The sequence below is a fragment of the Strix uralensis genome, chromosome 4 (genome assembly GCF_047716275.1).
Source record: "Strix uralensis isolate ZFMK-TIS-50842 chromosome 4, bStrUra1, whole genome shotgun sequence".
In the NCBI taxonomy this organism is placed as follows: Eukaryota; Metazoa; Chordata; class Aves; order Strigiformes; family Strigidae; genus Strix; species Strix uralensis.
This window is the reverse complement of record NC_133975.1, coordinates 59,768,719-59,796,337: the sequence shown is the minus strand read 5'-3', so window position 1 is coordinate 59,796,337 and position 27,619 is coordinate 59,768,719. Positions and strand designations below refer to the sequence as shown.

At 40.8% G+C, this 27,619-nt stretch overlaps 1 protein-coding gene across 1 annotated transcript in view; it reads right to left on the bottom strand.

Moving 5' to 3' along the window:
* Nucleotides 1–24,268, bottom strand: part of ENPEP (glutamyl aminopeptidase) — a 36,789-nt gene extending 12,521 nt beyond the window's left edge. Inside the window, exons 1-9 of the mRNA XM_074865107.1 lie at nucleotides 23,455–24,268; nucleotides 18,334–18,475; nucleotides 15,640–15,771; nucleotides 11,445–11,565; nucleotides 9,165–9,319; nucleotides 8,420–8,533; nucleotides 6,599–6,733; nucleotides 2,601–2,666; nucleotides 1,116–1,181 (exon numbers count right to left, since the gene is read on the bottom strand). Coding sequence (XP_074721208.1) covers nucleotides 1,116–1,181; nucleotides 2,601–2,666; nucleotides 6,599–6,733; nucleotides 8,420–8,533; nucleotides 9,165–9,319; nucleotides 11,445–11,565; nucleotides 15,640–15,771; nucleotides 18,334–18,475; nucleotides 23,455–24,068 — 1,545 coding nt within the window. The 5' untranslated portion in view covers nucleotides 24,069–24,268. The remainder of the gene's footprint in view (nucleotides 1–1,115; nucleotides 1,182–2,600; nucleotides 2,667–6,598; nucleotides 6,734–8,419; nucleotides 8,534–9,164; nucleotides 9,320–11,444; nucleotides 11,566–15,639; nucleotides 15,772–18,333; nucleotides 18,476–23,454) is intronic.
* Nucleotides 24,269–27,619: the final 3,351 nt, after the last annotated feature.

Here is a 27,619-nt window from a genome sequence, read left to right as displayed (position 1 = left end):
ATCGTGCCTGTCACTGAAAGAAGGAGTGAGCTGGAAACTTGAACAGAGATGAGAAAGAAATGAGAACTATGTAGGCAGGAGTCTGGCCAATAACATGGACAAGAAATACTGAGGAACCTCTGAGGCCCCTTGCATGCTCTAAGATCTCTCCATTTTTTCTGAGGAAATAACTGAACAGGACAGAAAGAGACTTCAAAGCCAGAAGTCTCCTTGCAGTATGCCCTGTTTTGAATGTGAAAGAGGAGCCAGTATTAACCACCAGCAGCTGCACTAATGTAAATTTTGATCCAATGTGGACCATGAACTTCTGTCCTAGAGACTGGAGCTGGAGAAAGCTATGATTGCCTCCCCAGGATGTCACCTGTGAGGAAAGGGAGCTAGGGTCACTGTTTCCTTCTTCAGACAAGGTAGATGACGTGAAGATGCAGCGCACCAGAGAGAGAGCAGGAAGAAGTCCTGCTGAGCAGGAAGAAGTCTGGGACCAAGGAGAAGATGGGAACTTGAAAGGACATACAAAGGCGCAACTTGGGCTGTGTGAGTGTGCACAGTAGTGGAAGAAAAGGAAATACCATCAGGGGAAGAACCTGGTAGTATGCAGATGGGCTTTTGAAGGTAATGAGATAGATGGAGAGATGGAAAGAGACAGGAAAGATCAGAAAATGGTGGCACAGAGAATGACCCAACTATGACTCAGAAGCTAGAGATGGACATAAACACGAAAATTACTTGGGAATGGACACTGTTGAGACCTTTCAAACAGCTGAATCTGCTTAGAGATAAGGGAGAGTATGGGGTGCATATGTGTGGTGGATGAAGGGTGTTTTCACCCATGAAACGAGTTTGAGTTGCGAGAGGAATGTTTCAGTAGCAGGTCATTTGTTAGCAAGGCCTCATTTCTTGTTTCTTATTCCACTCTCATAGTCTTATGCCAAAAAATGAAGAAAGAATATATATTTGCTAGAAATAAGATGCGTTGGAATATACTGAGAGGCTGCCTAGTTTGTGATGTCTTGTTGACAGAAGAGCTGCAGAATATAAAATATTTGGGAAACTGAAATCACTGGGTGAGATATGAAACATTTATCAGCAAGGGTTTGGATTGCTGCAAAACATACCTCTTCCAGAGCTTCCCAAAATTGTTGTGTCTTGGCATTCTGGAAATGGTGTTTCTTCAAATATGCCTAGAGAGAGAAGACTGTGAAAATACTACCAGGTCTTTCTTCTTTGCCTATGAAAACAGTACACATATTCAATTGTACAGAGATACAGAGAGTACAGATCAGTTGTGCAGAGCATCTGTCCATGGGTGGTAGTATTGTGAGTAGTAGGTTAAATGGATCAATATTCAGCTGATAAAGTTCCTTTGCTATCCAATGGATCCTGTAATGCTAAAAGTCAGCATTTTCCAGTGTGACTTGCTAGTATGAAATAAATTTGTACCTGAAGAGTTCTTTATATTTTGTTTGAATGGACACCAGCATAACCTGTTGCAAATTTCTGTCTAATGTAAGAGGTTGCTTAGAAGGAGGAAGCTATTTCAGAAGATTTCATTCACTGGCAGTGGACTCAGAGGGGAAGTAGGAAAGTCCAGTCACCTCTAAGTTGTGATCAAAATTACTATTACAAGGAATAATGGTATTCAGCTAAGTGTTTGCAACTCCTAAACACTATTCCTGTCCCGTGTCTCACCTGGCTGCTTAGCGAGTGCTTTCCTACCCTGTTATCTGGATCCTGGTGATGTTTAGTCAGTAGATGGTGCTGTTTGTTTCACTGTTAGGCACAGCTCCCTACTTTAATGTTCTTGAAGGCTCTGAGTAGAGGTGAAGTATTAATTAGTCTCTTGTGGACAAGGTGTCTGTATTTTCCCACCTTGTGGAACTGTCCTGATTGAATATATGAAAGGAAAAATAAAGAAATATACAACTGGCTTGTAGCAGCCTGTAAATGTGCTCTCCAGGAGGGAGGGAGGTAAGAACAAATGTGGTAAACCTCTGCTGTAACTTCAGAGATGACAGATGTCAGTTCAGAGGAAAGGGCAGATAACCTTCCTCTTTCTGGGAGAGCTCCTTTCTTCCATTTTTTCTTTCCATGATTTTGTAGCACCACGTTTTTTCCTCCACAAGAAAGGACTATGAAGTGTGCAATATCTCCCTTTTCTACTTGCTCCCTGTTACTTCGGCTCTCTAGGGCTGGGTGCCCCTGCATCAGGGCACAGATGAACTTACACCTGTAAGAGTGTCCCTGCATAGCAGGCTTGGATGGGTTGGAAGATCATGACTGTATGAAGCTGCAAACATACTTTACGGCTGAATGCGGGGATCCTAACTGATAGCAGTGGGGTGGAGGAGGTTTCTCCACTAAAAGCTGTCATGAATTTAGGTCCTCACTGGCAGACTATCAAATCTTAATGCAGTTCACATTCCTGCTTGTGTGGGAGCATGGAACTTCTTCCCCTTGACATTGTCCACTCAGTACTGAAATGCATTAAATACTTTTGCTACTAATACCAAGATCTCTGACATTCACTTTTTGAATAATGCCTTTGCTACTGTCACATGAGGATGGGCTGCATTTCTGGCATGTTTTGGTGCCACTCTTACCTGACAGCCTTTCTGGAAGAGGTCTGGTGTAATCCAGTCTCGAAGCATTCTGAGGATTGATGCACCCTGAGAACAAAGGGAAAGGGGAGAAGGTCATTCCACGCTGCTCTAACACTGGATTTCTGTTCATCTAAAAAGCCACGTGAGAATGAATATTTTATAAAGCAAAAATAGAAACCATCCAGCTGACTAAGGAAGTGGTTTTTCTGATTCCTTCATGGCATGGCATGCCTGCCTGACAGAGCTTAATTCTGGATGTGAGAGCTGGTCTTTAGCTGTGATCAGATGCCTGTTTCCAAGTGCCAGCAGAAGGGCTTCCGAGCCCTGTTGCTGGGAGTTACTGTGCTGCCACTCTACCAGTCTGTGTGAGCGGGGCTCCCTGTTTCACTTTGAACAGGACAGGGAGGAGGACAGCTGGGGAACTAGCCCTGTCCAGCAGCACAGCCTGATAGAGGAAGTGACTTTGGCTGAATGCCCAACAGGTAGGGAACTCCAAAAATGCTGCAGGTCTGGGGCTTTACATGTTGGGGATGCCATCTCGGGATTCAGAATGAGCTTTGCTGAGGACTGGTGTAAGAGCTTTGGCCTCTGAAGCAGGGTAGAATTGGGATCAGAGAAGTTGCCTGGGTGTCACAGAAAAAAAAACAGTTAGGACCTTGAAAGAAGAAAGAAACAAAGGGAAGACAAGAGAGGAAAGTAGAAGAATCATGTGGAACAAAGAACAGAGTGGGCACAAAATGATGAAAAACAAAAGCAGTGCAAACCCAATCTAAATCTCAAAATGCAATTTTAGGATTAGCATGTTTTCATTTTCCCAACTAAATCAAAGGGCAGCTGAGAGCCTTAATGCTATGAATGGTTTAAAAATCCAGTTGTCCTATGAAAACAAGAATGTTATCTGAATTCTCAGTAAATCCTGTCTCCCCTATTTACGTGTCTGAGAATAACAACTTGGCTGCGCAACTCACGACAGAGGGACTGTTTGAACAGATATGCCTCAAACTGCTTTCCAGGCTATTGTGGCAGACTCAAGGTGGCCAGCAGCTGACTCTTTTCTGATACAGTAATTTAATGTGTTTTCTATGAAGTATGTTCAAAAATGATTCAGTAAAATTTAGAACAGATATCCATTGGTGGTATTTATAAGGCTGCTTATGATTAATGGTGATCATAAGGCCATGTGTATGCACTAGGGTACCTCAGTTCCTCAACTTGGTCTATCAGTCACTTCTTATCTGATATCACCTCTCATAGACAGTACCCTCCCATTTATATTAAAAGTCCGAGTAAAAATATGCACTTGTGCATGCACTTGGGAACAGTGGAGATTTCTTTTACTTTAAATTGCAATGTATAGTTAGCCCCTTGCGTTTTCTACCACTGCCTTTCAGTCTCTTCCCGCTACTCTTGTCATTTCTCTGTAGTCCATGATGGAGTGCATTTGAGAAAAACTCATCCTAGCAAAATTACTGGTTATAGGAACTCCAGTGTTTTAATAACTCTTCCTTCTTTCAACTATTTGGGGAGGTTCAGGAAAGTGACCTTGATTTGAATAACTGACCTTGTCTGGTGAGGATGGGGGAGGGAGGAAGTCTTTTATCAACACCTCCATAACTTCTCCTAGAGATGTGTAGTAATTGCCAAGTATATGACAAGATTGTATGTAGTAGAAATATGGAACGTTTAATCCTAAACATCTTTAGTGGGAGGTTCCAAAAATGTGGGTGTTCCAAGAGCAAATTTCTAGCAGAACTTATTTAAGTCTCTGTTTTCTGAAAAGGTAATCGATGTTTGAACTCCAAAGACAAAAAATCTCATTGTTATTTTAATAGAATCTTTCAAACTAAGAGAGAGGATTAAACTGGAAAAGAGGTGAGATGCAATTACTTTTTAAGAACAGATTAAAAAAATTGTATACATTAATTGTATAGTCACCAGCTCTACTCTAGTACAGCTTTCCTAGGCACATAATGCCCTACTGATCATACAGCAGTTAGAGGCTCCCTTACAGAATACACTACAATGATTCCACAGACCCTTACGCAATTCATTAGAGCTTTAGAACTGTATAAACCCTGTAATTGCTCTGGTAAAACTAACAGAGAGCATTCCAAATGATGCTTTATTTGTTCAGTGATGAATATTATCATGAGGAGATTGTTTTTATAAGAAAAATGCAAAAGAGAGGCCAAAATAAAGTAAAAAAGAAACAAGTTAATTTTGTCACGCATTTATGTATAAATACCAACAGTAATTTGAGCTAAATCTACACGAAGACTTTCTCATTCAAGCCAAATTATATCCCAAGCCAAATTATATCCCAGGCAGACTGTTCCCAAACAATGCACAAGTCCTCAAGTGTTTTTCTTAAAAAAAATGAGTTCATGTAGCAATTATCTAGGCACAAAGATGAGTAAAAGCTAGGATTTTTTTTCTCCATTGTTTTTTCAGACCTTGCAAAAGTATGTCTCTTGCTCAGCTGGCCACTAAAATACATTTTGGTCCAGAGTATTTGATTTAACTCTGTACATTTTTTGACTTTTGTTAGTTTGATGTAAGAACAGTGTTACACAATGTAGGTTTTCACATGGTTTATGATTTGACTGTGACGCATTTATGATGCAATAAATACTGGTCATATTGTTGGATACAGGATTTTAAAATTGAAAACAGAAAACTGATGGAAATGGATGGATCAAGTCTAGCTAATAAAAGTAATATCTATGGCTACAGACTCTAGCTAAAGCTAAAGTCATTGCAATACATACTTTATGTTTAGCTGGTAATGGGAGCTTGGAGGGAAAGCAACAAGTAGGATTTAATAATGGTGGATTTTGTGTGTTCAGTGGAAACTTGCTATGGCATCAGATAGGAAACACTGGCAGAATCGTACAAGAAGTTGTCAACAAAAACGGTGTATCAGGGTCAGAAGCAACATCATAGGAGATGGCTGGTTGAGGAGAGAGTGAGCAGAGTCCCAGCTCCTTCCTCACCTTGGTGGCATATGTGGTGGTGAGAGGGAAGAGGGACTGGGGTGTTTCCTCCTGTGCTTCTTCAGACTTATCTCTTAATGCCCTGAAAAAAATAACTAGAAGCAACAGTGCAGGGTGTTTGAGTCAAGGGACTCCCTCTTTAGATATCAGGGAGCCTGTGGGAGACCTGCTTTGTTCCATGTCTAAGGGCTGTCTAAGGACAAAATGGCTTTGGCTATAACTGTTATGGAGGGAGATGAACCAGCTTCAGTCTCCTAGCCTGGATCCTGCTGCCCACAGCAAAGCGGTGACCCTCAGCATGGCTGCTGGCCTCTCTAATGCTCTGGACCTCAAAACACTTTTCCACAAGTGCTGAGCTCCTGGCTGCCACCCCACACAGCTAGTACTGCCAAAGGCCATGGGCTCAAGGAGGGTCTGTGTGCGCCTTGGTCACAAGAGCAGTTGGATGGCACCAGCATCCTGGCATCTTGCTGCTCAGACAGACCCAGGGTTACTTTCCCATTTTCACTGCTTAGTTCCCTGCCTTGCTTCCTCGAAATAGTATTTATACTGCCCCAAAGGTGTGATGGGGAAGCAAGAGAGAGGATGTCTGACATCTGCCCTTGCATTAGATTATGAGGCTTGACATAACTGGGCTGCATCAGCACAGGAGGTGATGGAAGAGGGATGTGCTTAGTATCAAGTTTAGGATAATTTTAAAACTGACAACTCTAGTGGCAGAAGCTGCTGACACTGATTTCCCTGTACCTTTGCATGCTGTGAGCAGGTCTGCATGGTGCACAGTGGCTGACCGAGGCTCTGACTGCACTGCTCCTCTCACAGTTGCTTTTGACTGAATCATCACCGACAACAGTTGAGAATGTCCCAGAAAAAAGATCCACACAGATACACAAAAAAGATCCCAAGTGGGTTAGGAGTTATGATTATGAGCTCCCCTGACTTTTATCTCCTCTCCCAAGACTCCACTTTCTTTGCATCTGAAGTCACAACAGGAGGATATCCTACCTTGCTGTAGGATATCCCATCAAACACAGAGGTGATTTCAGCTGGAGATGACACGTCGACCACAATTGGGTGGGAAGACAGCAAAGAGTCATCCTTCATTACAGGAAGCACATCATCAATTAAAACCTGTTCAAGCTGAGAAAGCGAAGATGTTAGAATAGGAACAAAGGCAGGACTATACATGTAACTTCACAAAATAAGTAGCTTGAACTGCAGCTTCTCTAGGGGGAGAAAGTTGGAAATGGAATGAAATTTCACTACCACTAATGAAGGACTTGCAAACTCTTGCTTTATGTCTGAGAGGGGAGGGATACATTTTTTCCTTAACTAAGATAAATTGCCTTTTGCAAGTCCTGTTTTCCCATGTGTATCATAACACAAAACCCCCCACAGTAGGCAAAAAAAAAGGAGCCTGAATTACCAATTTCAGCAGTGTGACAATATCTGCAAAGCATTATGGTCTTCTCTTGCAAAAATGGAGCTGGGGAGGAAGGGAAGGAGGGAGGAAGGGAAAGAGGGAGGAAGGAGACAGTGTTCCCCATCCCGAGGTTTATAATTTTTTAAAGTTTTCTAAAAGTAGCCTGCAGTCAAAATTCCCTTACTTCCTGATCAATACTGACCAAAAAAGACTAAATTTCTATTTAGTTTTCTTTTAATACTCACTAGGATGATAACACTGAAATGGCTCTAGATTTTAAAGAACATGGTATCTACATACAAAAAGTCTTTGAAATTTTAGGCTCAGTATTTAATGTTTTTCTTATGTAGTTAGCACAACAGATCCTCTACTTCAAAGTGTAAAAAAAGTGACCCAGGAATGATTTTCTTCTCAGCCTCACGTAACACGGATGAGAAGAGATATTTACGGGGAGCAGGGAGCGAGGCAGGGGAAGTACCAAGTAGGCACTGGCTGCTTCTAAAGTCACTAGGCTCAGGAGATAGTAGATTTTGATAACAGGCTCAACCTATGCAAAACCTATCCTGCTTCCTTCCTCTGGCATATGTTATATATTTTCTAGTAGCAAGAATCTCATTACATCTGGACAGCTGGGGGAAATATGCATGCTATGTGCCATCACATCTGTTTGGGAGTGGAGGAACAAGAGAGCAAGAAACCTCCCTTTATTCACACACTGTTATCATTCCTCAGAGTATAACGCATATTTAAGGATATCCTCTTTGTCTGAAACCCCCTTAAAGTGACTGGAGTTGATTTTGCTGCACAGTTAGCGCTGTGGGCTGTCCACTATCGCTAACTATTTTTACGCTGCAAGGAGTAGAGATTGTCTGAGTTGGATCATTTGAAATGACACTTAAAATGCTGACAGCAGCTGAATGGGGGATCTGATATTTTCCTTGATGGATAGCCTAAGCATTGGAGACAGGCCCAGGTTCCCAACCCTCACCAGGTCAGATAAGGATCCTAAGACAAGTCTCTTGAAGAACCACTAAAGCCCAACAAAATAAGTAACGGGGAATCTCCATCTTCCAGGGTTAGACCTTTAAACAATCTCGCAAAATTGCTAAGGCTCGTTCCAGAATCCACCTAGGCATTATTTGCCATAATAATAGCCAAACACTTGACTCACTTGTTAAAAAAGTATGTCTCTTCCCTGCAGACTAAAACTTCACAAAGTTCACTTTGACTAGTTTCAGAGCATAACATAAGTAGGTGGAAAAGCTTAACCAACTTTTTCTTTATGCTGCGCTGCACTATGTTAGTTTTCTATAAATATGTCTTCATCGACTTGTCTAATTTTTACTCCCTTCCAAAATGCTCCTCCCAGTCCCACCAACCCCCCACAAGACAGAAATAATTACCATTTGCCAGTCTGGTTCTGTAGCATTTACTCCCAGGAACTCAAAATAGCTGGCAAATCCTTCATTTAACCACAAGTCATCCCACCAGTCCATGGTCACAATATTTCCAAACCACTACAATTATAAACATTGAAAGATGTAGTGTTAGTTAAATGGTAAATGTACATTTCAGTATCTCATATCTCCACATAGAACATTCATTTGTTCACTTTTCTTCCTGTTGCCGGATGAAAATTACCATAATTTGGGGGTTTAAATAGGAATTCAGGCCTCGCCTTGTGTTAAAACGTCACTTTTATTATAAAATTGCATATTACTGGGGAGATTGATAATGATTCATGTGCCACTGAAAATATTTTTAGCTTCTTCCTCTTGATTTGATGATTTGTGCTTGTAAGGATATGTTTTCAGACAGCCTCCACAGTGTATAGTCGTCCCTATTTGCTTGCCCAAAAGAGACATCTGCACATGCAAATTAGTTCCTTTAAGATATTTCAGACAGATTTTCATAAGCTGTCTCACAGTCTGGACCCAAGCATCTAACTTCCTGAGAAAATTTCAAAGGCAGTAGTGATGGTACTTTAAAGATCTAATAGGGAACTGTTTTAACACGATATTTTGCAACCAAATTGTGAGCACATGTAGAAGATCCTGAGACAGAGTTAACAACAGTATTTTCAAGACTAAAATGTTGCAACTACACATTTGAAGCACTTGTAAAAATGAATTGTGTCCTAAAATGTACCTGATGAACGAGCTCATGGGCTATCACAGCAGCTACTCTCTGTTTGTTGGAAGTGGCTGACTCGTCTGGATCATACAGCAGGTTTGTTTCTCTGTATGTGATCAGCCCCCAGTTCTCCATAGCACCTGTCCCAAAATCTGGAATAGCTATTTTATCTACATTGAAAGAAAGAGAACATGATTACCACTGTATCCTTTAAACCACTTAGCTCGTCCTCTTTCTGTGTATTCACGGCCTGTTTGGCTTACCATTTGTGGTTCTGGTTTACTGCTGTAGACTACAGTCTATAACCTGTGTTTAAGAAGCAGGGAACTGGCCTACAGCAGCTGATAGCAAGCGCTCTGGCTCTGCTGAGATTAACAGAGCTAGGATCAGTTGCACTAGCTGAGGATCTGTCCTGTGAGGTGATGCTATGCATCCTCCTGGGAGCGTGTGTATCATACATTACTTAACTTTGGCTCTAGAAATTAATAGTATTGTCTGGGGATGTGCTGGAGGCAGTAAACCTCCTGAAACTATCTGTAACATAATGAGGCATGTCATTGTTTGTCACACTGTTGTATTAAAAATATTTATTGACATGTTAACTGAAGTAAATCCCCCATGCAATGAAGAACATCTGCTTCTACTCCTGGCAATTTGTGGGGGTCACTCATTTACGGTCAGTAATCAATAAATGAGAATTGCGAACTCAATTGGACTGGCATTTTCTTCTGCAAATAATGACCACAGCCTTTCTATGTGGGTTAGTGAAAAAGTACAGATAGATTTCAAACTGAATAGAACAAACAACCCTCACTCCACCCTAACAGAAAATGGGGATTACTTATTTTAATGTAAACAACTTGATTACAGAATCAAAGCTGATAGTCTGGCAAGGGCTTCAGTGACAGTCAAAATGAGGATCACAAGGAGAATGGCAATGCCAGAAGTCTTAAATCAATGTGAAATACAATATATGCAGAAACATATTTGATTCATCAGGTTTGATCCAGATAACTTCTAATACTGAGGGAACAACATAGTAAGCCAAGATTTGTGATCCAACAAATAGACATTCTGAGAAAAACAGTGTAAAATCTAAAAGAGAATCTATCCTCTGATACTACTGATCTGGAGTTACCAGTCCACCCTGTAGTACAGACCCTATCCATACACTGACATGGCAAAGTCATCAGGATTATATGGAAATGAAGGTCTGAATATGATATATAGTCCCAATATTACTGGGGACTAGTGTGTGGAAGAACAACATTTTGTACTCATTTCCCTAATTCAGTTGTCGTTGAGTACAGTAAACTCAGATGATGTTTTGAAAGGAGGAGGTAAAAATCTGTTGTTAAAGTAATACAGGTTAGCCTGATAGATGCATGTACAAATAGCCAATAAAAGGTTTGCATAACATTGTTAATAATTTTCAAAGTTTGGGATGTTTCCCCATTAATTTCCACATTTAATTCCCCATTACATCGTCTTAACTTGTTTGTAGTTAATATTTTTCCATCCTTTTATGTTCATGAACCTAACTGAAATACCTCTTTGGAGGTCTTAGGAGGGGGCATTTCCAAAACTCTGATTACATTCCCAACTTTGTTAGTTCAAAGTGCACGGATCAGATCCACAATCCAGACAGTCCAATCTAAAGGATGCCCAGCTGCACTACTTTTTCTTTGCTTGTTTTGTAACCATGGGCAAAATTTGATAGTGTGTCCACTCTTGTTTAGCTCTGGTTATTTATTTAGCCCAGCAGTAGAAACTACAAATTATATGCTGGACCACATTCATCTTTCTAAGAAGTGGATACACACCCACTTTGCACTACGGTTAATAAATGGTATGACATACTCTCTGGCAGTTTACATCTTCACTTATCTCACTGCTGACTTTTGTCCAGAAGTTCCCATGGAAGTGGTACATATTTTTCTCAAAATTCTTCTGGCTCTATTTTAGCTCATGATGTTCTTTTGTTGATGACACCAATGCTTCCCCTGATTTTCCACAAGACACTTTAAAATAACCATGCCAGGACCAGTGCTTCAGTTCAGCAAACTGAACTGTGAGAACTGATAACTAAACTGTTACTGAGACCAACTCTCCCATCATGATATTTAAGAACACCTTGAACTACGTGGGTACAGTTTTAAAACATTGTGACATAATATCAGCAGTTAGCAACCAAATGCTTTCATGCTGTTTTCCACCAAAGCACAGAGACCTGTAGGAGAAACATAATTATGACAGTGAATTAACAATATTAAAAATATAAGTATTAATAATCACCTAGTTTTGGAAGAGAATAGCTCAAATTAAAGTACTCTTCAAAGAAGTCAAATACAATTTTTGTTACATTTGCTGCATATTCTGCCGTGTGTATTTGCAGTGGCTGGGCGTAAACTCTCAGCTGTAAAATACAGAGAGACAATTAGAGCAGTCTTCAGTTAAAAGAAATTAGAAGGTGGCAAGCACTGAAAAGTCATTTAACACACATACCTATAACACTGAAGGTTTTATCTAAGAGACTGGCCTGAACACTTAATTCTGTTCCCTAACACATTTATTCAACAAAGGTATTCATATGTTGTACATAAGAGAGACCAAATCAACATAATCTGTGCACTTTCCACAGTATGCCTAAATCATAAAACTGGCAAGACCCAGAAGCTCACAGTGGCCAAGCTTGGAGCAGGGCCTGGGTGCATGCTGGCCCCTCCTTCCTCAAGGTCTGGTTTTCTCAAGATGGAAGCCTGGGTAAGCACAATCAAAGGGAATCCACTTGTTCTGAGCAGTTCATTGGTCTGATCTGATCCCACCAGACCAATCTTTAGGAGTCCATCTGTCCTGAAATGTGTCTGAAGTCCGTAACACCTTATTTTCTTCAATTTCTTCCTACCTTTCCTACCTATTATCATCATAATTTCCTCTTGTCCTTGTATGTTTGAAGATCTCGGACCCTCTGAAGATAGTGTGTTTACCAGATCTGTAACTCTTCCTGGACATGCTGGCCCATGCAGGTCAAGTGGCTGTTTGCCCAGGACCTCAGGCCATACAGCCTGGGCTGCTGTGCCTCTGGATATCCCAGACAAAAATCAGCTCTCTTTTCCCACCAGGCAAGTCCAGGAAAACTGGCATGTTTGCTAGCCCTGTGTGAGATGAGTGACCGTCTCTGTGCTCCCCTTGCATATCTGAGCATGCTTTTTTCCTTGAACGCAAAAAATGGTGTGTTGAGTGCTGACCTTTCCATCCCTGAGGCTTGGTGCCTGGGACTGTTTTGACTATTACTGTCAAGCAATATAAAACCTCAGGCCCTGGAGGACTAGAGTCCTTATGGCATCCACAACCATGATGAGGAGGCCTACAGCTTGAAAAAGCCTTTTGGGATGTTATCTCCACATCGTGAAGACAAAGTTTGAGTGCAGAATTTATGGAGTCTTTTGAGGGTCTTTCCTTCAATCTCTTTGTCCCAAAAGCTCACACAGATCTCTGCTCCAAAGCAGAGCCATAGCACTGGTGTGTCCACTGGAAGGAGCTGTAAGCTGTTCTCTTCACTGTCGGTGAAAATCTCCTGTGTGGAAAGTAAGAGATCTTTATATGGAGTGAAGTTTCTGGCTTCAGGAAAACTGATCCATCTCATTTTGCAGGCTCTGTGTCTCTTATGAATGGGCCACATTCTTCTGGTTGTGTTGGTGTGGCTTGTTTACTCCTCGATGCCGTCTTACAGCCAGCAGTTTAGGATCCAAACTGAGCAAAGGAGCTGGCCTACTCTAGGAACCCTCTTGGAGCCTGACAACACATTGATTTCAATACCATGAAATTACACTTCCTCCAACGAGAGGGGAGGATGGGAAAGTGGTCAGAAATAAAGCTGGAATGAAAAAACAAAACCAAAAAAAGCTTATGAAATTCATTTGGGAATCCATTCCAGCCAGGGGATTTCCCTCAGGGTCAGTTTGCAATTACAATCTGCAATTTCCACTTCAGTAAGCTCTTTACCCAATTTAGCAGTCTTCGGTCCCCTGGCTGATCCATATTTATGGTTTCCGAAACCTTCAGCATGCACTGGAACTTACTTTGGGTTTCATTTGTATCATCTCCTCTGTGGTTTTCTAAACCAGGCATTTGGTACCTGACAGGTAATCAGCTCAGGAGCATTGTTTCCAGCTGTAGGCACATTTCCCACCATTGATTCCATTAATGTCTTTGTTAGGGTGATAGCTTTCAGAGTGAACAGCAGAGATTTTAAATAATTTACCATGTCATGTGAGCTGCATGCTGTCATTGTTGTTTATGAAAGTAATATATGGATCACATGGATACTTTCTGTTGTTGTTAGCAATTTATATAGCAAGCTATGGAATGTTCTTTTCAGCAGCTGGTGAATCTAAATACCTCATTGCTCAGCTGGGCTTCAAAGGTTTTGGAAAAGAACTGTTTGGTTAGGAGAAGGACATTCTAAATATCTGATTAAAAATAGTTTAGTTTTCTTGGGGAAAGGGTAATTTTTAGTGATGGAGTTTATGTGGCTCCTTTAATTAAAAACAATCTTACACATATATGTTATATTGGTAAAACTATGTCCATGCTAAGAGAAAGGAAGTGGTTATGATTTTAACCTCACCTAAACCCCAAGTTTTTCAGTGCAGGCAGGTCCTCAGTCATTGTTTAGTGAATAGTGTTAATAAAATATGTAGTAACCAAGGCCTGAATTAGAAGATGTTTCTTTAGACAACCTCTGTACTGACACAAATACCCCTGCTTCTACACAGACACACTTTAATTACCATGTTTCAGTGAACACTCCCTTCTATTTAGAAAAGCTACAACCAGCCAGGAACATTGTGGGCTTTACTGTTTTGCTTGGGGAAAAAAAACAAATATTGACCTCAGAGCCATATTCTGGAGCGTGGCATGGACAAGCAGAGAATGTTAACTTTTAATAAAAATTTTACATACATCTTCAGCGCTTTTTTTTTTTTTCCCCCTACTGCATTATGTTCTACAAAAGCTGCACAAATTCCGATTCTTAAAATAACTAAACTCTAGAGAATATCTATTGAGGCCAAATAACCGAAGTCCTGTCCCTGATAGTGAATGAAGCAGGTCCTCTGAAGAGCATCTGGTTAAAAATATTATGTGGCTCGGTAACCTAAAACATTCTCCTGTTTTGCAAATTACTCAGCCAAACAGCAGGGATCTAAGAATATTGCATCGCTATCTCAAACCAGGCTCCATTTGCTTGGCTAAGGGTAATTTAGCCTTAGTTACAGTAAGAAATAATATAAGCATACAGCATGATGCTAGCGAGGGTGTAGAGGAGGGAGGCCTCAGCACAGTGCTATGCCAGGAAGTCTTTGCTAAGAACTTTGAAGATTGACACAAGGCAGATTTTCACATCAGTGGACAGCCTTCAGTAGGTAAGGATTGGCTGAGCTTTTCTGGATAGAGAAACTCGGGAAGAGCTTACTTGCTAGGGGAACAATGGTCTGGCTGGAGCTTTGCTCTAGATTCCCTGTCCATTGGTGTCACTGCCTCCAGAAGAGGAGGAAAGTGCTGCCAGTTCAGCTGAACCACAAGACCATGTGTTACATCCCTAAGGGGAAAGGAAGGGAAAGCAGCAAGAGCATGCAGCCCTGGGGTTATCTTCTGTCTCAGATGAAAAAAAGATGTAAACCAATAAATAATTAACAGTCGGTTGAGCATCCCTGACTAGGTTTAGGCTAAATGAGGAGTTTATGTTGAGGGGCAAATTGTATATAAGCTTTCAGGTTGTGATTCAACATAATGTCTTGTGATCCCCTTATGCCTGATCAGCTGCACCTTCAGGAGATTTGAATCTAAGTGAGAACTGGATTGGACCGCCTGTTGCATCTAAATGAAGGACTTGCTTACTCAGTTCATTATGGTGCCTACCTATATCCAGCTGTTTAAGCAGACACTATCACTTCTACACTTACTTGTAAAGAACTCACACTGGGCAGTTGCTTTTAACCACTGTTGTTAAAGAATATTAGACTCAATAAATAATGGCACAGAGCATTGTAGTTTTATGTCTCCATGACTGTAAATAGGAATAGTTTCACCCTTTTAACCAACAGAAAACTGTAAAGCATTTGTACCCATGGTCTGTGAATCTCTTGTACCCCTGGACTTGTACATCCCCTCAGACTCTGGGCTTCAAGTCAGGGATGAGGTTGGAGAAATAGTGCTTCTTCCTCACCCATATGTCCGTATGGGAGGTACTGACTGGGACCTCACCAAGATGGGAGGCAGGAAAGGGCTGCAAAACACCATATGTAGTCAAGGTCAGAGGGACTACTGTGAACGCCTAATCTGATAAAATATGCTGCATAATACAGGCTATAGGAAAGGGAAAAATATGTTCCTGTTTGTATTATAAAAAGAGATGTTTCATTTTTAAAAAAAAAGAAATCGTAGTACATCTGTCATCTGAACCATGTCCAGGCTCAACAGGACTTACAGGTTTTCCACTAGCGGATGTTGTCTCTACCCACTGAAACTGGTGCACTGCAAAGCAAACCAAGTAAGTGCTCATGGGAACTGACTTCTCAAAAGTTGTCCGAGTCCAGCCATCGCCCAGCTGTACAGTTTTCTGCAGAAATGAAAAAAACAATTAATTTGATTTTTGGAATTGCAAACACATGCAGAAGAGGATACAATATTTCTATGAAGGCTGCAACTACATAGGAATGATAAATCACCTCTCCAAGTTCACCTCTTCTGGCATCCCATTGCTGATGGCACGAGAACAGACAAAATGTTTTTTCTGCAGTACACGAAATGGGACTTTGTTTTTCTGCGCTAAGTTTACCTGGTTCTAATTTTCATCAAGGATTTGAAATCATTCACATGCACAGGAATTTTGCCAACAGGAGTTTTCCAGTGCATGCTAGTGTGTTTTGTTCTTGGAATAGTTGCATAAAATAACATCACTTTAGACAGATCAGAGACTGGCTTCTCCCCTTTCTTAAATACGTGCATCATGTAGGAGTCGGGGATTGCAGAGATGCTACTTACAATAAAGACCAGTCTAATGGATCTATCCTTAACTCATTCAGGTACAAATTAGCACTGCTAATTGGTGAGTTGTTTAAATGTACATAAGGTTTAGTGCTGATCATAGTTTTTATTTTCTAAATTAATTAAATTCTTGATTTTCCCAAATGTCATTACCTCTCAACTGAACTGTATGACCAAACCTGCAACCTGTTGTATGTGATTCGTCCTCTAAATATTTATTTCTGCTATTTATTATCTACTATTGCCTGTCTGATAGCTTTTGTGTTTCTGACTGGATGACTAACTTAAATAAGACAAAAGCAAAAAGCATACAAAAGACACTAACCTTCTACTAGAGATACAATACTTCCTGAGATTTGTCAATATAAATAAAGGACAGATAGTGAATGTTACAGGTAATATGATTCCATGAGCAAAAAAAGCCTTTTCATAGATATATTCACAGACTCCTTTTCACAGAGATATTCGCAATCTACTTTTCAATTATTTGACTCTATTTTGATATCTTTTGTTCTTTCAACAAAGTCAGAACTTCAGTGGAAAAGAAGTAAAAAAAAAAATTCACTCCAGTGAAAAATGCCAATGAAATGTATAAGTTTCTGATTTTGCCAGGTTGATTATAAAGCTCCACACCACCAAAACTACTACAGGATGTGTAATGCACAATATGCCTTGCATTAACAAACTATTATATTTCCATCCTTTGAAAAGATTTCCCAAAGATCTTTCACTACTAAGAACAGAGCTACTGACCTGAGCACACCAGATGAAAAAGTGCCCTGCTATGATCCGTTAGTCAAACCTGAGTACGAGCCCAGCATGATCTACATTTCCCTGCCTGTACTTGGATTTTAGCAAATTAATTAACAAGCCGTAGCTAGCCCTTTGAAAGCTTATTTTTGTATGTCCATAATGGAGGCAAGGTCCATGTGTAAAGGTTTAAAGTAAATCTCAAAACCCACTGAATCTTGATAACATCTAGTCTCATCCCTTCACCTTCATTGCCACTACCCTCACTTATCTGAGGTCTCTGAGGAAAGGTACAGCAAACGCTCTTCTTTCATGTGTTGTTCATCAAAGTGCCTGATGCTCTTTTAGGTAGCATAGAAACATTTTTAATAACAATAGGTCAGAGCTTTAAATTTGCAAAGTGTCTGGGAGGCAACTGTATCAGATGGGCAATAGTTCTCTCAGCTGCATTGCTAGGGGATAGTTAAGGTTTTGGGGCACTCTTTAAACAAAATAGTACACAGTAAAGCAGACCCTTGTTTTCTGGGTGGAGGAATGATTGGGAAGATGTAAATGTCAACAGCCTGGAGGCTGGAAGCTCTTTTTTTATTTTTTCTTCTTTTTTTAAAAACTTGGCACTTTATCCCCCACTTCAGAACACATTCATTAGAAAATACATTGGAATACACATTCAGTTAAACTATTCATTAGAAACTTTCTCAGCTGAAAGCCGTTCAATCTTCTTCCAGAGGGCTCAGAGGTAGATAATTGATGCCATTGAATTTCATACAAAACTTGGAATTTGACCCACCAGGTCCAGAAATAGATTATTTAGGAAATTACAGTCATGGTGGACTGACAAGTGTCCACACCCATGCGCTGACAGATGAGATTTCAGATCATATATTATTAAGAATAATAATCCTAGACTTTCTTGTTAGCAGGACCCTTTGCCACTATATTGTGATCAGCAGACCTTCACTTTGGACAATTATGTAGTTTCAGTGATTATTTTAGACTTCCCATCTGGGAAGCAGCTGTCTTCCAGAGTATTCCTGCTCAGAGTCCATCTGGTTTGACCGAAGAACCTGCCATTACCTATTTATAATTAGTATGGGATGCTCATCTAGAATATCTGAATAGAGGGCCAGCTAGCTAAAGACAGAAGAGACGCTTCATTTCTGCTTTGGATTTGGCTCTGTATTGCCATGTTGTGTGCTGGTGGACCACGGGGAGTCCTAACTAACCAACCAGTCCTGTGTTATGACATATTTATTAACCATTAGCTTTACAATTTCTGGGTGGTAGGTTCTGTGAACGTGCAAGGACCTTGCAATCCATTGCTACCTTTCCGGTGGCTTTATAGAACCATTCCATTTAGGCAGCAAAGTTGGGAAATACATACCTGTACCGGCATGTTTGAAAGTGCTTGGTACTTATCTTGATGGATGATAGATATGTTGTAAGTTGCCTTTTTGTTGGGCTCGTCAAAGCAAGGAAATGATTTCCGTGCATCTGTTGGTTCATGATCAGTAGCTGCAATGCTCCTTAAACAAACAACACATTGGCAAGCTTTCATTATATACCTTTTAAATCTTATCTGCAATTTTTAAGCATAATTTTTTGGCAATTTCACAAACTAAAGTCAACTACAAATATTTGTGTGCACTTGTCCATTCATAAAAGTAGGTGATGTCAGAAATGCACAAGCTGACATCATATAGGCATGTGTAACATGTACACCTCAAAGTCTGTCATCAACATCCTCTAGGTTTCAGAGCAAAAGCTAAAGCCATTTATGTATCATCAAATATTTTTAGGAGTCAGGCAATAAGACAGGAATGACCCCTCATGGATTGTAAAAATTTTGCTCACCTTCCTGATGATGATGGCTTATGTGCCTAAAATAAACTACTGGTATTATCATCTGAAAGGAAATTAAGGTCCTGGTATAGGGATGTTTACTTAAGTCACTCCATGTGTTTTTTACCTACTAGAGCATGTCTTGGGCTTGGAGTCATGAACATCTCCTGAGAAGACACCCTGGAATTGTGTGAGTGCCCCTAAAAATCTCACCCTGCTTGTGTGTTTCTTTTTCTGCAGTTACCACATGGAGTTTTTTTTGCTGGTGCTGCTATGCTCCCCTGACTCCACTAAAGAAACTGCTGGAGAAAGCATGGAAAGTTCATGTGAACATCCTAGTACATAACTGATGCTATGCTAGCCATGTTGGGAGTTTAGAAAGTCATCTCAGCTATGCAAAAGCTACTGGATGAGCTAGACAATAGGGGTCATGTCAGAAAATAAGGTGAAGGTTGTGAATGTTCATATCATGTGCTTGCTTCTCACAGTGACATTGGGCTCCACCATTAATGAGCCATACCGTGGCAGAACATTTTCTCCAGTGATTGATGGTGAAAGGAATCACAGATGCTTCTTCAATTAATCTGGAATGTTGAGCATTTTCTGACAACACTTCTACAGCTGCTCCAACTATATTAAGGTAGTTTTTCTTTCCAAAAAGTAATTAAAAGAGTACATCATAAATTACAGATCTGCAGCAATCCTACAAGCTCACTTGACAACCAATTTTTCAGTGTTTCTGTTGCCCTTGGCATTTTCCCGTGATGGTTAAATACTAAGCTAGTCATTAGGAGCTTGTAGCAGCAAGGGTCATTTACAAACCTGATGGAGGTAATATGTCTGAGTTCTTACCATTCATGTTCATTGGAATAGTAACTCAAAAGTTCATGGGCAGAAAGCATAATGAACATTCACCTTAACATAACTTCGGGCTCAACAGAGTTTCTTTTGCTTGGTAAATTGTTTGATGTGACTCTCTACTTTTTGTAGGATTTGAAAGCTATTTCACAATTAAGTTAACTTCAAGTCCCCAGGGCAATGCTTCACAGTTATTGCTTGAAAAATTGGCTATATATTTTGACACATTTATATCTTGTTCCTACAGACTGATAACACTGTGATATCTCTGTTGATTTATAAGCTGATAATCCATCTATCCTCATATATTTGTGGAGGCAGACAGACATCAGCAGTGCAAAACCTTAGCACTACCATTCCTATGGGGCAGATGATGAGAACTCCAGGTTATGGCATGCATAGAAGTGGCACTGGAAACATGAAATGTTGTAATTTCCTTTCAAAATGTATAATGTAGTTTTTAGATAAGATTTTCTTCACTGCTTGGTGGCTTCTGTTCTTCTACTTGCTGTTGCTGTCCGGACCTTTAAATGTGAACTAGAGGTGACAGTTGTAAGTATCATAGTAATAAGTGAAGATCTGGCTGAGACTGCATCCAGCTGTTGTTCCCAAAATAAAACTGCTGCATTTAGAACTATGATGAATTTCCTCCTTTTTTTTTCCCAAAGCACAGGGGGTTAGTGTAAAAACCCCTCCCCTTGAGCTAATTAAAACATTTTTCTCCTGGTCTTTCCCTAAATACCAATTCATTGCTGCTTCTGAGGAAATTTTCTCCTTGAGAAAAATCCAGGAGTGCTAATTCTGTACACTAAAGATTATTTTGCATTTTCTTAAACAATAAAACCTAAATGCAAGTCTCCCCGTTAGAGATGTGCCCGGCTGGGTATCTTTTATAAGCCTCTTGCTCTCTTACAGAAGACAGAGAGAATTCCTATAAAAGGGAAGTCATACCTTGTCACTAATAGTAATGCAAAATCAAAACCAGCTGCTGTGACATGTTTGTATTATCTGTAATACTAAGGAGAAAATAAAATGGGGGTTTAGCACATTCCTTGAGAGGAACTAATGAGTCAAAAAACCCCATTACACCAGGCAAGGACTCTTGTGCTATTTTTCCTAATACCTGAAAATAACACAATTGTAACGTGCTCAGTGCATCATGCAAAGTAGGGAAGGACTGCTATTCCCCTTTCATCAATGGGGAAATAAAATGAACAGAGAGAGGAATAGCTTTACCAAAGGACTTCAGTGTTTACAGCTGGATTCAGGCACCCACAGGAGGATCTAGGCAAGTCTATGTCTAAAATCTGCATTCTCAAAGTTTCTGCTTTCCTGCTCCCTACTTGCACATGCATGTCAATTTAAATAGTTGTGTTCCCAAGGTATCTCAAGATCCGCTTCTGGGCATGTCCAAAAGCACCTTTGTCCTGACGGGGATTGTGTGATCTGTCTGAACAGGATTCCCAAATGAGACGTTCTTTTCCCTAAGCCTCCCAAGGATCCTAGACTTACAGGCATGTTCAGCACATGTCTACCTGTTTTCCACAAAACGTGGTGGGAGATTTGAATCTAAGCAACAGCAGAGCCTGGACACGTGCCCACTTTGTAAACAAAAGACATTATAGCAATGCTTTGGCAAACCTTTGCCTTTGCAGATAGACAGCTGGGGAGCAGCTCAGCCCTGGGAGCTGACTTTCCAGTGTTATTAATTCTCTCAAAAGGTCCCGCTGCTTCTAACACTGCCCAGAAGGGATGGCAAAGTAGGTCAATTACATGTTGGTTCTCATTTTCACCTCAGCCCCCTTCTCTCTAATATCTACTATAAATAGACTTGCTTGACTTTTGCTATTACCTGATCTAGTTTGTATTTACTTAGAACATGACAAAAAAGGAACTATTTGGGTTGAAAATATCCAAGGGTGATGTCTGTGTCAGGCAAAGGTGAAATATAAAAGCTAATTCCAGTCAGCATTGTTTTTGAGTAGAAAGCTAGGGAAAATGCAGTTTTAATAAGTAATAAAACCCTTCCCTCGCCATCCTTCCTCACCCCGTCCTATCACCTACTCTCATGATGCATAGCAGCAACTTGGCTGGTGGTTGATTTTGTTTCAAAGCTGTACTTATCACTGTCATGTACATCGCCTCTTCCACCCCCACAAACAATCTGCCCAAACTTAATCACATGAAAAGCATTTCAGAAATCACCATTCACTCATTCTTATTAGATCCCCTCTCAAGCCTAACAAACTCACATGCTCAAGTTCCTTTCTGTATTGAGGGTTTTCAGACTGCTGGCTAGGATCATCCTTGCAATTGTAGCTTCCATCATCCAAATCAAGAAGTAGGAACTCCCTCAAAGTGAGCTCACGTTTTATACTTTCTTTAGCTTATGAAGTTCTCCTTTCTTTCTGATGTCAGATGCTTGGTCCTTGTCTTCCTACACTATCTGGATGTGAGGGATGGACACTCACCTCTCCTGCTCTGTGACTCGGGAGACCTGCATTCTGGTCCTGCTATTGGTGTTGTGACAGACCTGAGGCAACTCATTTAATATCTAGGTATCCTTCACCAATAAAAAGGAAGTAATACACCTCAGCTTAGAAAGATGCTAAAAGGTTACACTTTAAAACTACTCTGGGGATGTCAGATGCTCAAAGTATAAAACCAAAGCACCCTCCAAGTCAGAGTAATACTGAGGTGGTAGATGGAGGTAAACAAGAGAGAAAGAGCTTGGCTGGGGTTCGAGCTGTTCTCTACATGGCTACTTCCCAGATCAGATAACTATGTTTAAGTATGAAAAATCAATGCTTGCTTTTTCCTCTGCTTCTTGGATTTGCTGCTGCTGGTGCCTGTCACCGCTGCTACTCCTGGCATTGCCTGTCAGCGACTGAATGGAGCCGATGTGACTCTCACTCATGTCACCATTGTCCCAGAAGGGCAAACAAGTGCCATGAAAACACACCAGTGTTTGTCTCCATGTTCCTGTTACAGGGTCTTGGAAAAGTCTAGCCAAGTTTATCTTCTAGCCATAAAGGCTGGAATGAGTCACTTCAGAAACATAAATATTGGAAAATGGATGAGTGTCCTCTCTATATGCTAACTGCGAAGAAATGTCTCTGAGCAGTGGGCAATGGCTTCTTCAAGCTTCCACCCTGAAGTAGTGCAAACCTGGGAAATGGAATGGGTTAAGTGAACTGGCAGAGGCTTTGTAATCTTTCAGTAACTATTGATATATTAAAAAGGAAGAGCTGGAGCACAAAAAGTCCAAGTCAAAGATAATCTTTATCATTTGGACTTTCTTACTCATAATTTAAACCAGCTGCAGAAGGCATAGGGAAGTTCTGGTTTGGATATTCCTCAGGCTTATAACATCAAGGAGGCATGATGTCAGGAAAACTATCACAAGAGCATTTTACAATGCAACTGTTACCTTGCGGAGTGATAGGAGAGAGTGGTGAGAGCTATATGCTATTTATTGTACCACAGAGATAAAAACTGGCTTCGATCTCTCCAGCTCTCTGAGGGAGCCATTTGTAAAGGTAACCTAGGACCAGTAGAGTTTGAAAAAGTTTTTCAGAATAATAACAACAAACCCCTCATCTCTCCAGCCCACATTCAGTTGTCAACAGCCAAATGGTTTTGAATACAGCATCTTCCTTAGGGGAATGAGAAAATTAAAGAACAGCCCAGAAATGTCAGCAAGTTGGTGAGAGGCAAGACTGAGAAGCTGAAACAGGAATAGAGCAGGCCCGAGAAAGTAGAAATAGAGAAGAAAGTTTAATAAATAAAAGAAAAACTGCTTTACTTGATCTGTCCACTGTCATTGTAGGTGGTCCTATAAAACCCAACCAGGGAACTGTTCAGCCAGCCTTGAAACTTCAGGGTGAGTATATAGGGATCACTTTCATTAGTGACAGAGAGCTCTGTTTCTGCCTTCATCACTATGTACTCTTGTGGCTTGTATCCAAAGCAGTCATTCAGAGCAATCTGCTGCCCCGAGGATTTCCGAAGTGTGGGCATTTCTGTAATCTTGGTCTCTCGCAGGTGGAGCCACACGTATCTGGTAGATTTTTCCAGAGCAATAGAAATACTGACTGTCCCAGTGTAAATGTCTCTCTCCATTTCAGGCTTCATTTCCAGATCATAGTGGACAGGCTTGACATAAGTAGGTAGCCTAAAATGTCGCCAGTCTCCAGTCTCATCATTTTTAGGAGGACAGGGACCCGAATCCACTGTGGGAGGAGGGTTTGTTGGCTGATCCGTTCCCCCTGAAGGTTGTTGAGATTTAGGTCTGCTCAATCCTACGCCAAGCCCCACGGCAAGACCTACAACAACCACGACGCCACAGATGACAGCCACATGCTTTGTCTTCATGCAGTATTTCTTGGACTTCTTATCCTCAAAATCCATGCCCTCCATCTCTGCTCCTGGGTCTGTTCTCACAGCAAAACATTAACTGTAAAAAAGCTTATTAGTCACTTCAGCAGTTGCATTCAGTAAACTCAGCAGACTTGGTTTGTATTTTAATTGTGTAGCTATAGCTGTTCTCTGCTTGTCTCCCCCACCTCGCTTTCCATGAGACACTCAATTAATTAAAGACAACATGCATTTGGAGGAAATGTGAATGATCAAAAGGAGTACAGCTGGGCTGGGAGACGGAGGGAACCGACACAGAAGAACATTGTTCCTGCCGTGCTCCCCTTATAAGCATCACAACCCCACCCCCAGCCCCTCCTGCTCTGGCCTGAGTTAAATATAAAACAGTGCTATGTTAATCAGCAGTTAGGAGATGATCAGATGCCAAAGCTCTGTCAGCAGCTTTCAGAAAGGGTTTGCAGATAGAGGTGTAACTGCTCCAAACCCTCAACCTTTGCCACTACCTCTTCCTTTTTTTTCCCTGCTGTCCTGTTTGGGTTTTTGAGGTTTGGGTTTTTTTTACTTTTTCCACTTACCAGCAAAGATTTCCTTGAACTTCTACCCTATAGTTTGTGAAATGACATCTCCAAAGTCTCAAAAATGCAGCAAAAATCATATACATCTTTCAAGGCCTTTTCAACTGTTTCCCCTCTTTTCTAGGCTCATTTACCTTTGCCGAGTAATTTGAGGCAGTCATGGGCAGAAGAATGCACAGTGGAACAATAAATTTTGATCACTGACTTCAGACTTTAAAACGTGTCTAATTCCTCTCCCCCTCTCATAGGCTCAGTTTTCCAGGAGATTGCTCATAACCATGCATGCAAGTTGGTAGCCTGGGATAGCATTGCCTTGTTGGGCAGCGCAGTTACAGTGCTGTCTGTGAACCCTTGCTGTAAGGAAAACTTCCAAATATGCAGTTATATGATTTATGTACTAAAGATCTAATTTAGCATTTACTGCATGTCATCACGATGTGTCACTTTGTCGAAACAAGTTAATTGAATAGAGCCTGATTCTGCTTGGGACAACTCATTGTAAGTGAGGCCTTGCTAAGTCTGCAAGCAAGATGTTGCTAAGCAGTATTAAACTGAATACAGCAGTAGTCTTGACCTTGTTTGATGCTGAACTAAAGGAAAACAGTGTAGAATAGAAACCTCAGTCCCTGGATCTCTTACTCCTTTTTCTCTACTTATGGAGCCCACTTGAGTAGATTTTTAATCAAGCACATCAGTTTGGTTTCATGCTTCCCATTTTAGTTTATTAGGAGACAGATTAACATCACTCTTCACATCAGTTACAACTCTCCGCTACTTAGCCTCTTTTCCTCTTTTATTTTTTTCTTTGAGATGGATGAATCTTCACCTGGATGGGTTGACTTAAGCCCTAGAATCAGTCAACACATGCTACAAGTGAGATGCACTGAATCAGTGAAGGAGCATTTCCAGGACAGACTTCATCCAGTCTATTCAGAAATGGATCAGCTCACAAGCTTTATGTCTCCCTTTGACATATCTCCAGCCACCATGGGGAACTTTAGACACCCAGTCCACATCAGCACTCTTACAGCACACTACTATTTATATAGCATCCTGTTTTAAAGGCAAGGTTTTCCAACAGGAACTGAAAAAAGAAAAGGTCTTTTTTGCAGAGCATCAAGTTAACTATTACTCAGATATTTTCAAAAGTGAAAAACCAATGCAAAGAAAAAAAAATCAAGCAGAAAGCTAAAAATCTGTTTCACATTATGTCTGTTTTTATTGTTTCCCATTTCTCTGCTATGATCAAAACTAGATATGACATGGGAAACTAGTGCCCTTTAATGGATTGAGTAAGAATTTAACTTCTAGCAATAGAGCCAGCATTGAAGATCATGGTCTTAACATTTAAAACCATTTCAGCTTTTCTTTTGTTCTGATTGGACAGGACAAGGAAAAAGTGTGAGAATAGATTTTAAATAAGACATCTTAAGCCAGAGCAGGCCATAAGTGATGAGATAGCAAATGTGCCTTGATTTCAGGCATGCTTTCTACATCACTGCCATTTTCATTCTCCTTAGCCATGAGGTTTTCTGTTGCATTTTTAATCTGAAGATGCTGTTTGAATTTATAGACTGCAGAGCAGGTTATTTACTGTAATTATGAAAAGACTTGAAGATTTCTTCACCAGTAACAATTACCTCCTTCAGGAAGTGCTAGAAAACACATGAGGACAAGCTGGTCCTAAATGTCAAAAATATATGTATTTCTTATCCTAAGCCTTAAAAACAACACTAGCAGTAAAAGCCATTACAAGCTAATAAGGAGTCACAAATGAATTAGCTCAAGAGTAGCAGAGATTATTGGTGTCTTCTGACAGTCAAGAGCAGTAGAGCAGTTATATGCAAACTCTAGCATTGATCTTGTCTTTATAAAAACTGAGGTTCAAGCCTAGTTGCAGCCAAAAATACATATATTTCTGATAGTGGTAGCTATGAGCAGACTTATCCCTCCCATACCAGAAATATGCTTTATTCCTAGCTGACACCACTGCGGTCAGCTAGCAATGCTAGGAAGCTGCCTAGCTGCCAATGACCCAGCACACATGTCCAAGGATAAAACAGGGCTGAAACTATTAATTCCTATACATGGGAGCAATAAAGGAGGGCAGAGCCCCCAAAGGCAATGCCAGTGCTCTCTCTGCTTGGCTGTCTCCAGGTAGAAAGGGGCAGGGAAGAGGATCTGCCTCCCCAGCAAGGAAAGTACCATGGCCTTCATCAACGAGGTATAGATACTTTGTCTACCCCCTCCCCACGGGCCTAAAATGATGAATCCCCATATGGAAAGTGGAAGAAAGCTCACACTAAACTGCTGCAGCATAAACCACACGCATGACTGCAGACAAGTGCTAGCCAAGACTGGAGGGGTTTAAACTGCTTTGGTTTAATTTCTAGAAAACTGAAAAGAGATTAAAACAATCTTCTCAGTCACCTGGACAATGTGAACACCTGCTATCATTCGTTTGGTGTTGATTTTTAATTGAAGCAAATTCACCTTAAGTTAGGATTTAGTTCTCAGTCTGCACCAGAATTACCACACTAGCTTAACCCTGTCCCTTTGGCTACTTAAAAAGGAGGGGGTATGAAGTCACCCTGCTCTGTCATAACATTGCTGGTGGGGACATGTATGTGCCTGTGTTTTGCTATATTAAGGATACCAATTAAACTCAGACACCAGAGTGAAAAGAACAGGCGTATTTTACTGGTGATAACCAAATAATGTAATAGTGTAACACAGAAAACATGCAGTAAGAAAAGGCAGAATAATGCACCTAAAGCAACAAACAGGAAAATACAGGGTAATGCATCAAATCATTACTACACGAGAGAGAGAATAGTGATTAAGAAAGATACATCACCACTTGTGTAAGTTACCATCATCCAGATCCGCAGTCGCCATCTGGGGAGCCCCGGTTACAGCGAGGATTTGGAGACCCTGTCCCGGCAAGTGGGAAATCCTACGTGGTGCGTCCACCCGTAGTTGAGGCATCCAAGGTCCCTGCAAGTGGGTCCAGCCTTA